The sequence below is a fragment of the Grampus griseus genome (genome assembly GCF_964374135.1).
Source record: "Grampus griseus genome assembly, chromosome: 11".
In the NCBI taxonomy this organism is placed as follows: Eukaryota; Metazoa; Chordata; class Mammalia; order Artiodactyla; family Delphinidae; genus Grampus; species Grampus griseus.
Window position 1 is genome coordinate 82,076,724 of NC_139005.1, and position 15,689 is coordinate 82,092,412.

The following is a 15,689-nucleotide window of genomic DNA, read 5'->3' on the forward strand; positions in this document are numbered from 1 at the left end:
CAGAAAACTACTAGAGCTAATCAATGAATTTGGTAAAGTAGCAGGATACAAAATTAATGCACAGAAATCTCTTGTGTTCCTATACACTGATGATGAAAAATCTGAAAGAGGAATTAAGGAAGCACTCCCATTTACCACTGCAACAAAAAGAATAAAATACCTAGGAATAAAACTACCTAAGGAGACAAAGTATGCAGAAAACTCTAAGACACTGATGAAAGAAATTAAAGATGATACAAACAGATGGAGAGATATACCATGTTCTTGGACTGGAAGAATGAACATTGTGAAAATGACTCTACTACCCAAAGCAATCTACAGATTCAGTGCAATCCCTATCAAACTACCAATGGCATTTTTCACAGAACTAGAACAAAAAATTTCACAATTTTTATGGAAACACAAAAGACCCCGAATAGCCAAAGCAATCTGGAGAAAGAAAAACGGAGCTGGAGGAAGGAGGCTCCCGGACTTCGGAGTATACTACAAAGCTACAGTAATCAAGACAGTATGGTACTGGCACAAAAACAGAAATATAGATCAATGGGACAGGATAGAAAGCCCAGAGACAAACCCATGCACATATGGTCAACTCTATGACAAAGGAGGCAAGAATATACGATGGAGAAAAGACAGCCTCTTCAATAAGTGGTGCTGGGAAAACTGGACAGCTACATGTAAAAGAATGAAATTAGAACACTTCCTAACACCATACACAAAAATAAACTCAAAATGGATTAAAGACCTAAATGAAAGGTGAGACACTATAGAACTCTTAGAGGAAAACATAGGCAGAACACTCTATGACATAAATCACAGCAAGATCCTTTTTGACCCATCTCCTAGAGAAATGGAAATAAAAACAAAAATAAACAAAAGGGACTTAATGAAATTTAAAAGCTTTTCCACAGCTAAGGAAAACATAAACAAGACAAAAAGACAACCCTCTGAATGGGAGAAAATATTTGCCAGTGAAGCAACTGACAAAGGATTAACCTCAAAAATTTACAAGCAGCTCATGCAGCTCAACATCAAAAAGCAAACAACCCAATCCAAAAATGAGCAGAAGACCTAAATAGACATTTCTCCAAAGAAGATGTATAGATTGCCAACAAACACATGAAAGAATGCTCAACATCACTAATCATTAGAAAAATGCAAATCAAAACTACAATGAGGTATCACCTCACACCAGTCAAAATGGCCATCATCAAAAAATCTAGAAACAATAAATGCTGGAGAGGGTGTGGAGAAAAGGGAACCCTCTTGCACTGTTGGTGGGGATGTAAATTGATATAGCCACTATGGAGAAGAGTATGGAGGTTCCTTAAAAAACTAAAACTAGAACTACCATATGACCCAGGAATCCCACTACTGGGCATATACCCTGAGAAAACCGTAATTCAAAAAGAGTCATGTACCACAATGCTCACTGCAGCACTATTTACGATAGCCAGGACATGGAAGCAACCTAAGTGTCCATCGACAGAGGAATGGATAAAGAAGATGTGGCACATATATACAATGGAATATTACTCAGTCATAAAAATAAACGAAATTGAGTTATTTATAGTGAGGTGGATGGACCTAGAGTCTGTCATACAAAGTGAAGTAAGTTAGAAAGAGAAAAACAAATTCTGTATGGAAATCTAAAAAAAAAAAAAAAAGTGGTTCTGAAGAACCTAGGGGCAGGATAGGAATAAAGACGCAGTTGTAGAGAATGGACTTGAGGACACGGGGAGGGGGAAGGGTAAGCTGAGACGAAGTGAGAGAGTAGCATGGACATATATACAATGTAAAATAGATAGCTAGTGGGAAGCAGCCGCATAGCACACAGAGATCAGCTCAGTGCTTTGTGACCACGTAGAGGGGTGGGATAGGGAGGGTGGGAGAGAGGGAGACGCAAGAGGGAGGAGATATGGGGATGTATATATATGTATAGCTGATTCACTTTTTTATAAAGCAGAAACTAACACACCATTGTAAAGCAATTATACTCCAATAAAGATGTTAAAAAACAAACAAACAAGAAACCAGGAAAAGGCAGACAACAAATTTCCCCCTGGAGACTTCAGAGAGAGCACGGCCCTGCTGAAATCTTGATTTCAGACTTCCAGCCTCCAAAACCGTGAGAGGAGAAATTTCTGTTTTTTTTTTAAGCCACCCAGTTTGTGATCCTTTGTTACAGCAGCCCTAGGAAACTCATATAACAGGTTCTTACTGACCTATGAAGTCACCTCTGAAGGGGCAGTGGGTATGTCACACCGTTTTCTCAGAAGGTGATAGGACAGCTGATAGGCCCTTGAATGTTGCTTCTGTTTCAACAAACTCAAACTGGCTGAAACCATAAGGAAGGTTATTATTTCATGTAATAGGAAGGCCTGTTGGGAGGACAGGTTGAGTAGGCTGCTGATGATGTTGTGAAAGACCTCCTCCCCTTTGCCTTCCTGGGAAAATCTATCTTTTTGATGGCAGCCCCAAGGCTGCCGTGGTTCCAGGAATTTCACTCAGGCACAACGGTGATCAGAGAGAAAGGAGCTTTGGTGCCTCCCTCAGGTGTTCACTTGAGGAGCTGAAACTTTCCCCTGAAGCACCTCAGAGACTTCTGTCTCATTGCATGGGATTTGGTCACATGACCACCCTTCAGCAAATCACTGACAAGGGAGGTAAGATGGTGTTCTTTACACCCATCATGGCCCATGTGGAGGTCAGGGAGTGTGAGGTCTGTCTGCCCTGAGTCACAAGCTGCGTGGGAGTGGGATGAATTCCCAAACAAAATGTGACTCTGTTGGGAGGAAGGGGTGTGGGTGGAGGATGGATTCAGCACAGTCATCAGGCAGTGTCCACAGCCCACAGTCTGTCCAGTACAAAGCACTTAAAAAATATTTATAGTAAAAGCAGCAAATAATTAACAACTTTATACTCAAAGTACTGGAGGGAGGACATCTTTGAGTCATCTAGTAATTCTTTTTTAAAAGCTCTTTTTGTTTTCTTTCATCTCCTGTACTTCCGTCCTTCTCTTACAGGATAGTCATCTCACACAGAAGTGTCTCATTTGTGAGGGAATTCCATTTAAGAGAACAGCACACTTCTGGACTTCCTGTTAATGTAGTTCCTTATAGGAACCTATGTCCTGACCGAAGAATTGCCAAAAGAATTGTCAAAAAATCCAATCAACAGAAAAAGTGACACCTTCTGAAATTTTTCTACCTATCCATGAGACCCTTGGAAAACTCCTTATTTTCTTCTTTTTTTTTTTTTTTTCTGGCCGCACGGCATGGCATGTGGGATCTTAGTTCCCCGACCAGGGATGGAACCCGCGCCTTCCCCGACCAGGGACCGAACCCGCGCCCCCTGCATTGGAAGCGTGGAGTCTCAACCACTGGACCACCAGGGAAGTCCTGAAAGCTCCTTATTTTCTGATAGTAAACTCCTATTTTTTCATGTATGAAAGATTTAAGAACTTTAAAGTTGATTAACATCATTTTTTTTCTCAAGACAGCCTATAATTTTGAGTGTTCCTTACATGTCTCTGTTTAGGATTTGGGGGCTAGTGGGTGATAGTGTTGGCATGCAACTCAGAGAAAGCTGAGACCCCTGCTTCTACCCCACCCCCGACCTGGGGACAGGATGGTGGGTGAGGGAGAGTGAGTAGGCTGCCAATGTGACATTCCTGTTACTTGCCTCTTGGGCACCTGGACACTAGCTGTTCCCTTGGATGGTTGGATAACCACCCACCCCAAATACTTTGACCTCATTGTTGGTTTTAAATTTAGGCTGGTCCATTTCTATTCCATCAAAATTATGCAGATCTTATCATAGCTCATTTGTATCAGTGACATGAATTAATAGATCTGCTAATGAACTCCATTTCTGGATTAAATGATGTGGTAATTTCCTAAAGTAAAAAAAAAAAGGGGGTGGCTTCTTAGCACTGTGAACAATATTTTTTCAAAATTAAGTATATGTTATAAATTAGCTATCATTTTATGAAAGAAATGGTAAAACCTGAAATTATGGAGAGTCCAGAGTTCCTTGGAACTTTTAACGCTTTCACGGTGTGTGATATATATTATACACCCTTCTCTGTATAATGACTCCCAAGGAGCTTGGGAATATGGAAAGAGAAGAGGCATTTAAGCAAGTTTCCGAATGAAACAACAAGGCGAGGGAAAACACGGTCCTCTAATTATCTTCTTGTAAAAGGATTCTCTGGTGTGAGTAGGAGGTAATACGTTTTCACATTTTTAATAAAAACATAATGGAGCATCAACTCAAATCGTGCCTCCTAGAATTTCATTTCTATGCCCCAGTACACTCTTAGGAGCTACGGGAGATCCAAGAGTATTGATCACAAAATAAACACACTAGCATCAGAGGTTTAGTCCAACAAACAGGATCGGGGGGCAGCCTTGGCGTCAGTAGCTTCAGTTCAGCCTCCACTGCAGCTGTGGCTCCATCGCAGTTCTGAACATTAATTTGTGTTCTCTGTGATTATCTTCAGAGGCTCCATAGCCCTTACCGGAGAAAGAATCACTCACCTCACTGTATTCCACTTACCTTTTAGGAAGGTGACTGACCAAGAAGAGTACAAGCAGTCCAGTCAGCATGTTCTCAAGGGTGTCAGCATTTCCCTTTCCTTGTGCATTCTGGTCCATTGAGATCCCTCTATAAAAAATTGTTCAGAAAGGAATAAATAACCTACGAGCGATTTGAGGGGGAAACAGACCCCGATTCCATCTCCTAGAATCCTTCTTGTTGCCTGTGTTCTCAGTGCGAGGCAGGGGACCAGAGCACCCATGTTGTCTTTGATGAGCCTGGGCTCGAATCTGTTATTTCTTTTTTTTTTTTTTTGCGGTACGCGGGCCACTCACTGCCGTGGCCTCTCCCACGGCAGAGCACAGGCTCTGGATGCACAGGCTCAGCGGCCATGGCTCACGGGCCCAGCCGCTCTGCGGCATGTGGGATCTTCCTGAACCGGGGCACGAACCCGTGTCCCCTGCATCGGCAGGCGGACCCTCAACCACTGCGCCACCAGGGAAGCCCCTTGAATCTGTTATTTCTGTGTAGTTATTGACCTTGCAGGAGTAATAATGTCCCTTAGCCTTGGTTTCCTCATCTGTCAAATGGGAATATTAGTACCTTCCTGACAGGGTTATTGTGAGGTTACATGAGGTGGTCCTGATAGACCCCTTAGCACGTTGCCAATAAGCATTAGACACATTGTAACTTTTAGTGGCTTTATCATTTTATGACGATGAAGTGGATTGTTCATTGCTGGGCAGCAGGCGTGGTTTCAATGTGCATGAGTTCCAGATTCACAGCTCTGGTCCTATGTCTCCTAATCCTCATTTCGTTGTTTTTTTCAGTCTACTGCCAGACATTTCCGCATAGATATTTCCACTAAAGCTCCACCTCCTCGTGTCTAAAAAAACACACTCAACTTTCTTCAGCCCTTGCCAGGCCAGTCCTTCTGATGGCCCCAGTGAGGATGAGGAAATGCACCATTCCGTTTGCCATAAGTCTTCTCTGACATCTTGCCAGCAAAAAACAAAGCTACCTGGTGGCCCCAAACTCCTTTCTTTCCACGTCATTGTTGTGTATCTCTCTGGACCTCTTTTCCTTTCTTGCTGCCAACATTTAAAGTTGGTCCCTTAATGACGTTTGCCTGGCCTCTACTTCACAGCCTCTTGTGTCACCTCCTTGCCGCTGGTCTAGGAAGAATTCAGTGAGCAGTGGGTATCTATTGAATGCCAGGGGCAAGAGCTGAATAGAGAAATTCTGGGAGGGAGTTTTAAAGATGACTAAGACACCCTCTGACCTTGAGGGATACTCAGCTCATGAGAGAGACACAGAGAGAGAAGGAACACTTGGCTGTGAAGTGTGGGCAGGGACTGTCTGACACATCTCCATGTTCAAGTGGTTTCCCGCGTGGTGTGGGAGGGCTGCCCCCGACAACATCGGCCAGTCTGCAGGATCCATGCGTGCCTCCTCCCTTGTTGTCCCTTTTGGGCTTTCTTGGTACCTCAACACCCCGTCCCCAATTTGGACTTTCTCCCCGCACACCTCCAGCCCCTGCACACCAACACCTTTTACTGGGCCTCCCTTTACTGTGGTTAAGACAGCTTGGGGGAGTCAGAGGAATCTCCCCAGGAGGGGTCACCACCAGAGGAAGGTGTTTTTTTGCTGCCATCCATTTGATTATGCCAGTCTCCACTTCACAAACTTTTAGGGATATTGCTTTGCCTAGCAAGTAAAATCTAATTTTCTTACCTTGGTATTTAAGACCCTCAGCTGTCTTGTATCAACCTACCTTTCCATTCTTGTTTTTTTCTGACTACCCTTACATTATATGTCTGAATTCTGTACCTCGGTTGCAAATACAAAGGCCTGCAGAGATCAGGCATGTAAGACAAATAAGTGAAGCAGGCTGAGAGTAAGGTATTAGGGAATGGTGGGGACTGCGGCAGACAGGAATTCCTTTACTCCGCTTTAAAAGAGTGGCTCTGTGGTTGCTTCAGCTGACAGTTGCCACATGGGAATGGGTCCAGTGTTGCTTGATCTTTAGGAGAAGATCAAGAGATTTTTAAAGAGAGGACAGAAAGCTGGATTTTTGTTGAGAATGCTCTAGACTTTTATTGTTGTCAATTTTAATTTGAACTTCAAATTAAAAAAAATGTGGGCTAACAAAACACATCTACAGAACAGATCTGTCCCTCTGATTGTTTTAGGTGGCAACCCTTGCCTAGAAGGCCAAGTTCATGCCATCTTTTCCACGACCTAGTTCCTCCACCTAGAAAGGACTTTGTCCCCTGAAATCCTGGGGAATGTTTTTGTCCCACTTTAAACTACTTCTTTCATCTTGCTTTGTACTGTCGTTAGTTGGAAAAAGGGAAAGAACATAGATTTTGGAGCCAGACAGATCTGGGCTTAAATTCTGCCTCTGGCACTTAACGGCTGCTTGACCTAGGGCAAGTTGAGGTCCAATTTCCTGTAAAACGGAAAGAGTAATTGTATCCTTGTACAGTTGCAGTAAGGATTACAATCACTTATGCAAAGTACCTAGAACATAATAGACTTTCAGTTATCCTTTTCATTATGATCACAAGTCTTATCTCCTTTATTGGACTCTGAGCTCCTTAAGGGTAAAGACTGGGCACCTAGAACATAGTATGTGCTTAATAAACATAGGTTGACTAGTTAACGAGATTCATCCAGTGTGACAGTTCCCACCTATTTATCAGTAACATGCATCCTTATCTCAAGTGGTGTTTGATTTGACGCGCAGCTAAGACTTTGGGGGAAATACAGAAGGAAATATGGTATAAGGCTTTGATTGCTGATCTGACCTTATGTGTTTGTCTTGCCAGGTTACGACGTTGCTGGGCCTGTTGCAGTTGGGCTCACCCACTGGAAAAATCCATATGCACAAGGCAGACCCACTCTCCCGTCAGATCTGCCTCTCTTCGTCTCCAAAGATGCAGGCATCCCGGTATATCACCAATCCCTCACTCGCAAGACTGAGCTGGCCACGCCTCTGTCTTGCCCAGCTTCACTGTCCATCACTCCAGTGCCTTCTTACAGCAGCAGCAGCCAGGAAACCCTGAGCCAAGACACAACAGGTAACAGTGCTATAGCTTCCTGTTGGAGATTCAGGACTCCATGTGTTTAAAAGTTCCTTCATGCATTTGCCTGCTGAATGGATTGCGTCTGCATTTCTGCTTATGTGATGCTATGGACCCCAACAATTCGCCCATGTTCACTGGCCTTTAATAGCTTGGCTGTATCAGAAGGAAGGTTAGATGTGTTTAGAAATATTTGACCTAAGCGTTAGTTCTATTTGGTAAGATGTCGTCTGGAAATCAACTCTGAATCAGAATTCCAAGTTTTGTCATAGGACTTTTTGTTTAATTTTTATCCTCTATTTAGTGACAAGGCATTGATCTTGGATTACAGTCTTATATTCAAAAAAGTCATTTTTGAATACTTACCTCAGTTACTAGCAACACATGCTGCTCCACAAATTTGATCTGTGTCGTGGGTCTTCGAACCACTGCCCATGGGCCGAATCTTGGCTGCCACATGTTTTTGTTCAGCCCAAGAACTAAAAATAGTTTTTACTTTAAATGGTTGGTGTTTTAGTCAGTTCAGGCTGCTATAACAAAAGACCACAGACCAGGTAGTTCATAAAAAACAGAAATTTATTTCTTACAGTTCTGGAGGCTGGAGGCTTGAGATCGGGGTGCCAACATAGTTGGGCGAGGGTCCTTTTTTGGGTTGCAGACTTCTCTGTATCCTCACGTGACAGAAAGGGAAAGGGGCCTCTGTGGGGTCTTTTTGATAAGAACGCTAATCCCAGTCATGAGGGTTCCACTTTCATGACCTAAGCACCTCCCAGGGGCCCCGCCTCCTAATACCATCACATTAGCCATTAGGATTTCAAACGTATGAATTTTGGAGGGACACAAACATTGAGACCATATAGTTGGAAAAAATGAAAAGGATAAGAATATTTTGAGACACGTGAAATTCACATTTCAATGTTCATATATAAAGTTTTATGGGACACAACCTCTTATGTATTGTGTATGGTTGCTTTCGGGTGACAAAGGCAGAGCTGAGTAATTGTGACAGAGACAGTACGGCCTGCAAAGCCTAAAATATTTATTATCTGGCCCTTTGCAGAAAATGTTTGCTGACCACTGATCTATGTGATCTTTGGGGCTCATAACTTAATCAGGGCAAGAAAAATGTTTACAACATCTTGTCTTAAAATTTGTCACTTCCATTACACATTGAATTGTGGAAAGCTTTACTCATGCAAGGATGGCCACTTCATTGTTTTTATTTCTGAAGTCTGAGTTGGAGGTTTAAGTTATGCAAAATCTATCCTGCCCCTTTTTTTGGTTTTTCTACAGATAGAGTGCTTAGAGGTGAAGGTTTAGTTGGAGTAATCCAATGTGTAATTCCTGTTCTGGAGATAAATTTTTGAATGGTGACCTTCAACATTCACAATGACACTCAACAAGTCACAGATGCTGCCACCTTGCAGAAGTTCCAGATTATCAAGAGCAATCTCTAAAGCAGCAGATTGCAGGCTCGCTCAACGTTCAGAATCCCCACAGAACTGGTTAGAAATGAAGATTCCTGGGCTCTACCCCAGGGGGTGCTGTGTCCATGGCACAGAGTGAGCTTCAGCATCTGCATTCTGCAGGCCGCTCCCTCCGAGCTTCCTCCACACCCACCTCGGGGGACACCCTCGAAAGTGTCTTTGGTTAAGTGGTTGGATGATATTGCAGAGCGTTGGGGGATATTTGCCTACCATTGGCTCTGCCGTGGCAAAACTGAGTATCTTTCTGATTGTCCTGATTGAATGTCAGTTGGAGAGTAGAAAGATCATGATCTGAAGTTCAAACATTTTCCATATTTAAGTTTGAAATCTCCTGGGTTTTGATGTTATCATGATTGAAAACTGACTCTGCTTGCTTTAAAAAGTTCAGTAAAATCCGAAATTAAGAAATGAAGTCCTGCCTTTGGCCGGGGGTAGCTGCGAGGTTATGGCATTTCATGGTAAAGAGGACTGTGAAACGGCAGCTGCCGGAATAACATTTTATCACATTTCCCTCTGAGTTGGCTTTTTCTTTCTGTTTCCATAGCGCGTCACACTCGGAAGCAATCTGATTTTTGGAGGAGGTTTCTATTTTTAACTTGTACGTTTTCAAAAACAAATTAAAAGCCCGTATTTCTCTTCTATCCTAGGAACTTTCCATTAGCAATAAAATATTTAATTTTTCCAAAGAACTGGTTTTTAATCATAATAATTTGTATACTTACAAAATAAGTCTGACACTTAAGGATATATTAAACAAGCATGGGGTATTTTAAAATAGAAAATTATAGATGCTGGTGTAGCTTCTGTAAGACTCAATTATGATTATAGGTTAATTATTGCATTTATTTGATTTCTTATAGCAGTTTATTGATTTTAATAGTGTTTTTTGTATGACAGCTTCCAGTTTCCTATTTTTTAATAGAGTTAATTTATTTTTTATATATATATATATATGTATATATATGTTGCTAGTTTGAAGAAAACTCTGAGGTAAGTCCGTTTAACTATAGCAGAATGTCCTACAAATTCCAGACTTTGCTAGACATCCCTTCATATTTCTAATCTGTCTTTCTTCTGCATAAACTTCAGGTCTGATGTAGAGGAGCTTAAAATTTGTAGGCACAAAATCACCATACAATTATTTATTGATTGTTGGAGTTTTCTCATGTTTAAGAATTCTCCAAACATATTTAAAAATCATTTTTCCATTTATAATCTCTACAACTCTACAATTCTAGAAGCAACTGAAAAAACACTGAGTGACTAGACCTTTTGAAATTCTCACTTTATTGAGCTGTTTTCACTCTTGCCACTACCTTATTCCATCATTCCTTCCCTTCATCATGTGACTAATTTCATCGTGTGTAGAAGTTTCTTCTTGGGTTGGACTTGACTTAATCCTGTTTGCTACCTTGTGCAGTTAACAACCTGTGAAACTGCATGGTGGCCCTGGACGCAATGCTCCTTCTTGGTGGCAGAGAATGTTTTAATCAGTAAATTAATTGTAGCAGGTTAAGTTGGAAAAACAGTGTCTGGCTTGTTTTATCCCTCCATTCATCCATTTCTCCATCCGTTCATCTATCCATCCATCCAATACATACTAAATTTCCACTGTGTGTCATGTACTGCAGTAAACCCTTGGGATAGAAAATTGAGTAAAGCATCACCCCATATAAGAAGCTCAAAGTCTGCAGGAGGAGAAAGATATGTAAATCAAGTATTTTAATTCAGTGTTATAAGTCCTAAGATAGAATTTTTCACATTAGGTGATCACACACACATTTTTGTTATTAAATTATTTAATTAATATGCTATTAAAATACTACTAATAAAGTGTTAAAATGTGATATAAAATATAATATTAAAATATGTAAGTAAAAACACATTGAGTGCAAAAGATATTATTAACTTATTTCTTCAATTAAAAGAAGATGAATTTGAGAGAACCATAGGAGGAACGTTTGGAAACCATCTCCATCTCAGATATTCTGAGTAGGTTTGATACTCAATTTTTGCTAACCAAGCTTTACAACTTGCATCATCACTACCACACAACTTACATTTTTGGTCACTTTATACCACCAACTGATTCTCAGCCACTCTCTTCCATTGTTTTTGGTTCCCAGCTGTGTGCTGATGACTCCAAAGTGATATTTCCATGTCTTATTTCTCTGACAAACTTTAAAGATATATTTACAACTGCCTACCAGAACTTTCAGCCTGGATATATCCCAGACATGTCAAAACTTATGTGTCCCAAATGGAACTTTCTTTTTGGTAGTGCTCAAAGCTGAATTTCTTTTTTCCCCCCCCTCCTATCTTTTTTTTTGTTTCTATAAATTTATTTGTTTATTTATGGCTGCATTGGGTCTTCGCTGCTGCGCGCGGGTTTTCTCTAGTTGCAGCGAGCAGGGGCTACTCTTCGTTGTGGTGTGCAGGCTTCTCATTGTGGTGGCTTCTCTTGTTGCGGAGCACGGGCTCTAGGCACGTGGGCTTCAGTAGTTGTGGCTCACAGGCTCTAGAGCGCGCTCAGTAGCTGTGGCACACGGGCTTCGTTGCTCCACAGCATGTGGGATCTTCCTGGACCAGGGCTTGAACCCATGTCCCCTGCATTGGCAGGTGGATTCTTAACCACTGTGCCACCAGGGAAGTCCCAAAGCTGAATTTCTCACTCTGTTTAATGGTGCCACCGCCCTTCCAGACTCCCAAGCCAAAAACTGGGTGTCCTCAAGCTTTAACCCTCTGCTGGCCATCAGCCTCCGCAGCCAGCTGGCTAACATGTTCATTGCCTACGTTAGAGATAGCTCTAATTCGGAGCATCCTCTCCATCCCCATGGCACCATCTCAGCTCAAGCTCTCATCGTCTCTACCGGACTAGAGCAGCCTCCCCACATCTTAATTCTTCCATGTCCTCAGGGTTAGTTTGCCAAATTCATCTCTTTCTCTCTTTTCCACTCTACCTCCCTCCCTGCCTTCCTCCCTGACTTGAAAAATCTCTATTGTTTCCCCATTGTCAGTAGAAGAAAGCCTAAACACTTTATACGTGGTACATGAGGACCTTCCTAAGTAGCGTTAACTGACTCTAGCATCTCTCATCACTCTCTGCAGATGCAGCCACACAGTAGCTACACCTAATGCTTTACAGTTCCCTAAAGATCCATGATTTTTCACATGTGCCAACTGCTTGGATGCTCTTCCTTACATTCTTATTCTAGAAAATTTATTGAAGACACTTAGCTAAGAGTTGACCTCCTCTGTGAATTCTTTCCCTTTCCCCCTCAGCATATTTAGTCATTCTTTCTGTTTCTATTGGGAATTCCTATTGACATCTTGAATTCTGCTCTTATTTGACTGTAATATAATTTTATTTTTATATTTCTTTTTATGGCTAGCCTACTAGATGGAAAGTTCTTGAGCTGAGAATTAATGTCATAATCATGTATTTGTTTGGTCAGTGTAGAGCCCAGCATATAGGAAGTATGTTGTCTAGGACCATTTAAACTGCAGATTAGACACTGTTAAAGAGAGAATTAGGCCTGGAAGATAGATATGAAGAAATTCAAATGCAGTATAGAGAGATAGAAGATAGCAAAACAAGAAGGGGGAGGTTGAAATATAGAAGACAGAATGAGAAAGTCCAGCATACTTTTAATAGAAATCCTGTCTGGATTAAGAGAATAGAAAGAATGGAGAGAGATAGAATATTTTTAAAAACACAGCTGCTGAGAATTTCCCAGAATCGTTGAGAGACACAAATCTTTTGAGTCAAGAAACAATGAATGCCAAGAGGAATAAGTAAAATTAAATCCACATATAAACATATTTTGGTGAGTCAGCAAAAAACAAAGAGAAAAATCTTAGGAATCTGAGGGAAAAAACAGATTTCCCGCAAATAATAAACAATTGAACTGAGGATAGATGTTCCAATAGTAATTATAGAGGCCAAGAGACAGTGCATCGATATCTTCAAAGTGCTGAAGGAAATAATGGTCAATTCAGAATTCTGAAGCCAGCCAAATGATCGTTGAAGAGGGAGATCATCATAAGAACTTTTTTTGGAAAAGACTGGGAAAGTGTACCCAATGTACACCTACTGCGAGAATGACTGAAAAGCCTATTTTAGCAAAGAAGGAACTTGAACCTAGAAGAAAGGCTAAGATGATAGAAATAATAAGAGGAAGAAATACATTCTTAATTTAAAAAGGTCCTTCTAGAAGAATGGTTTTCAGCCAGGGACGATGTTACTTCATGGGTACATTTGGCAATGTCTGGAGGTATTTTTGGTTGACACAGCTGGGCAGGAGGTATTACAAGTGTGTAGAGACCGGGAATGCCGCTAACCATCCTGCAATGCATGTGACATGATCCCATGTTCATCATTAATTCTTAACACTGCTTCCTCCCTTTGAGTTTCTCTTCCTATGTGTTGTACCTTGCCCTTGCAATGGGCCCCCACCTGTATGGCATTTCCAGGGCTCTGCTCTCTCTGCTCTGTCTGGGGCTATCCTTGATAAAGTATGTCTTTCACACTTTTGATTTTCCCTTTTCTATGTTTCTTTGTGTCCTTTAACTCTTCTTAAATTGTATCTCATGCTGCACCTAAGCCTTTTCTCTTGTTGTTCACTTATACCAATTTCTCAACCTTGATACTATTGACATTTTGGGCTGAGTAATTCTTTGCTATGGGGGGCTATCCTGTGCATTGTAGATGTTTAGCAGCATCTCTGGTTGCTACCCACTGGTTGCCAGTTGTGACAACCAGAAATATCTCCAGACATTGCCGAATGTCCTCTGGGTAGGGGCAAAATTGCCCCCAGTTGAGAACCACTGACTTATACTAATTAAGTCCAGTTCTGTTCTCTGGACTTCTGCTTAGTGGGAATAATCTGATAATCTAATCATTGAGGTAGGGTACATAGATTATAATGACTTTTACCCTATATTTAACAAGAGCCTTTTGCAATCTGTGCCCTAATCAAAAACATGGAGGGAATCCCTTTCCAAAGAGGGAGGTTTTCCCCCTGAGAATTCAGTTAACACCTTTGATACTTGTCCATCAGCCCCCCATATACAGTCCTCTGAAATCATGTCATAAATCAGAGCTCCTCCATTTGTGTCCAAGAAGACCAGTGACAATTTCCCTGCGTCTACATACACAGAAATAAGCTAAAACTCATCACTTTTTTCTTGTGCCTTCCTTCCCCTGTCTCCTGTGTCTCACAAGCTTCACACAGTGGTCTCTTGATAGAGCTGGGTTTTAGAAAAAGATCCTAAATGAATTCCATACATCTCGTATGGATTTTAAAGATGATCCTCATTTGTGAAAGGGAAAGGAGATGTGAAATGACTATTCTTTGTTCCTGATCAATGATAATTTCCCAAGAGCCTGTCTTGTCATTGGGATGGAAGATGTTCACTTACCTTTCCTAGTGACCTCGTAGGGCATATCAGTGCTTCTGCATGTGCAAACTTTGAAAACTGCTAAATGCCTGAGGTGTAGAGTACCTGGGAAGTGATACCCACTTAGTAGCACGAATTCAATTTCTTTCAACAAATCGTGACCAGATATATTCAGAGTGGATGCCAAAGGAAATAGGGGGGAATTAAATTTCAGAGCTAGGGTGCCACAAAAAGTGACCCTGCAAGTTGAGCTACTGATATGACCAGGAGATGAGAGTAGTTTGACCCAGCCAGGAGACAGGCATGCTCCCTTTTAGAGATGCCCAGAGATACTCATGGACCTGCACCACTCGCAGGGGCAGGCCCAGCCAGGCTAAAGCCAAAATTTCTGCTTCAGTGATAGCTCAGCTGAATTCACGGTGCAGAGTAATGGAAAAGACAGCTACCCTCTACAAAAAAACAGAACAGTATAAATGAGACACAGTTGCTAAACCATTATATATACAGTGGGTTTCTTGTAGACAACATAGAGTTAGATCTTGTGCTTTTATCCACTCTTATGATCTGTCTTTTAATTGATATAGTTAAACCATTCACATTTAAAGTGCCTATTGATATAGTTGGGTGAATATCTACCATGTTTGTAACTGCTTTCTATTCATTGCATTTGTTTGCTGTTTCTTTTTTCTTCCCTCTTTCTCTGCCTTCTCTAGTTTTCATTGAACATTTTTCATGATTTTTAAAATGGAATGGGTACCTACCCACTTATCTCTCTGCCTTTAAAATTTTTCCTTTTGTCAAAATGTCCCTGAAGGGGTATTTCAACTTTAATTGTACGTGGTGGAATAAGTTTCCTGGTAAAGTTTATATGGAATGTGGGTATCATGGTTAACCTACTAATGTTAGGAAGTAATAATACGTGAAACCACTTGTCCTGGTTTTCTGGAAGGTGATTTATGGTTTTCTAGAATCCTGGCTGGGTAGAAGATGTCACCCCGTAGAAGGGCAGGCATTTGAGTAGAGGTTGTTCAGGTGAGGAATTGGTGTTCCAAACATCGGGACAGTGTGTGGAGACTGATGCTAGAGCAGCTGGGGGTTGTGTCCTTCACATTCAAGGTCAAGCACTGAATGCCTTTTACATAGAGATATTGTTACATGGGGTGGTTGGGTTCTCTGG

General features: G+C 41.4%; 1 protein-coding gene across 1 annotated transcript in view; it reads left to right on the forward strand.

Moving 5' to 3' along the window:
* Positions 1-15,689, forward strand: part of ANO4 (anoctamin 4) — a gene marked incomplete at both ends in the record, with an annotated part of 446,527 nt that overhangs the window by 15,274 nt on the left and 415,564 nt on the right. Inside the window, one exon of the mRNA XM_082666182.1 lies at positions 7,371-7,622. Within this exon, the coding sequence (XP_082522308.1) occupies positions 7,371-7,622 (252 nt within the window). The remainder of the gene's footprint in view (positions 1-7,370; positions 7,623-15,689) is intronic.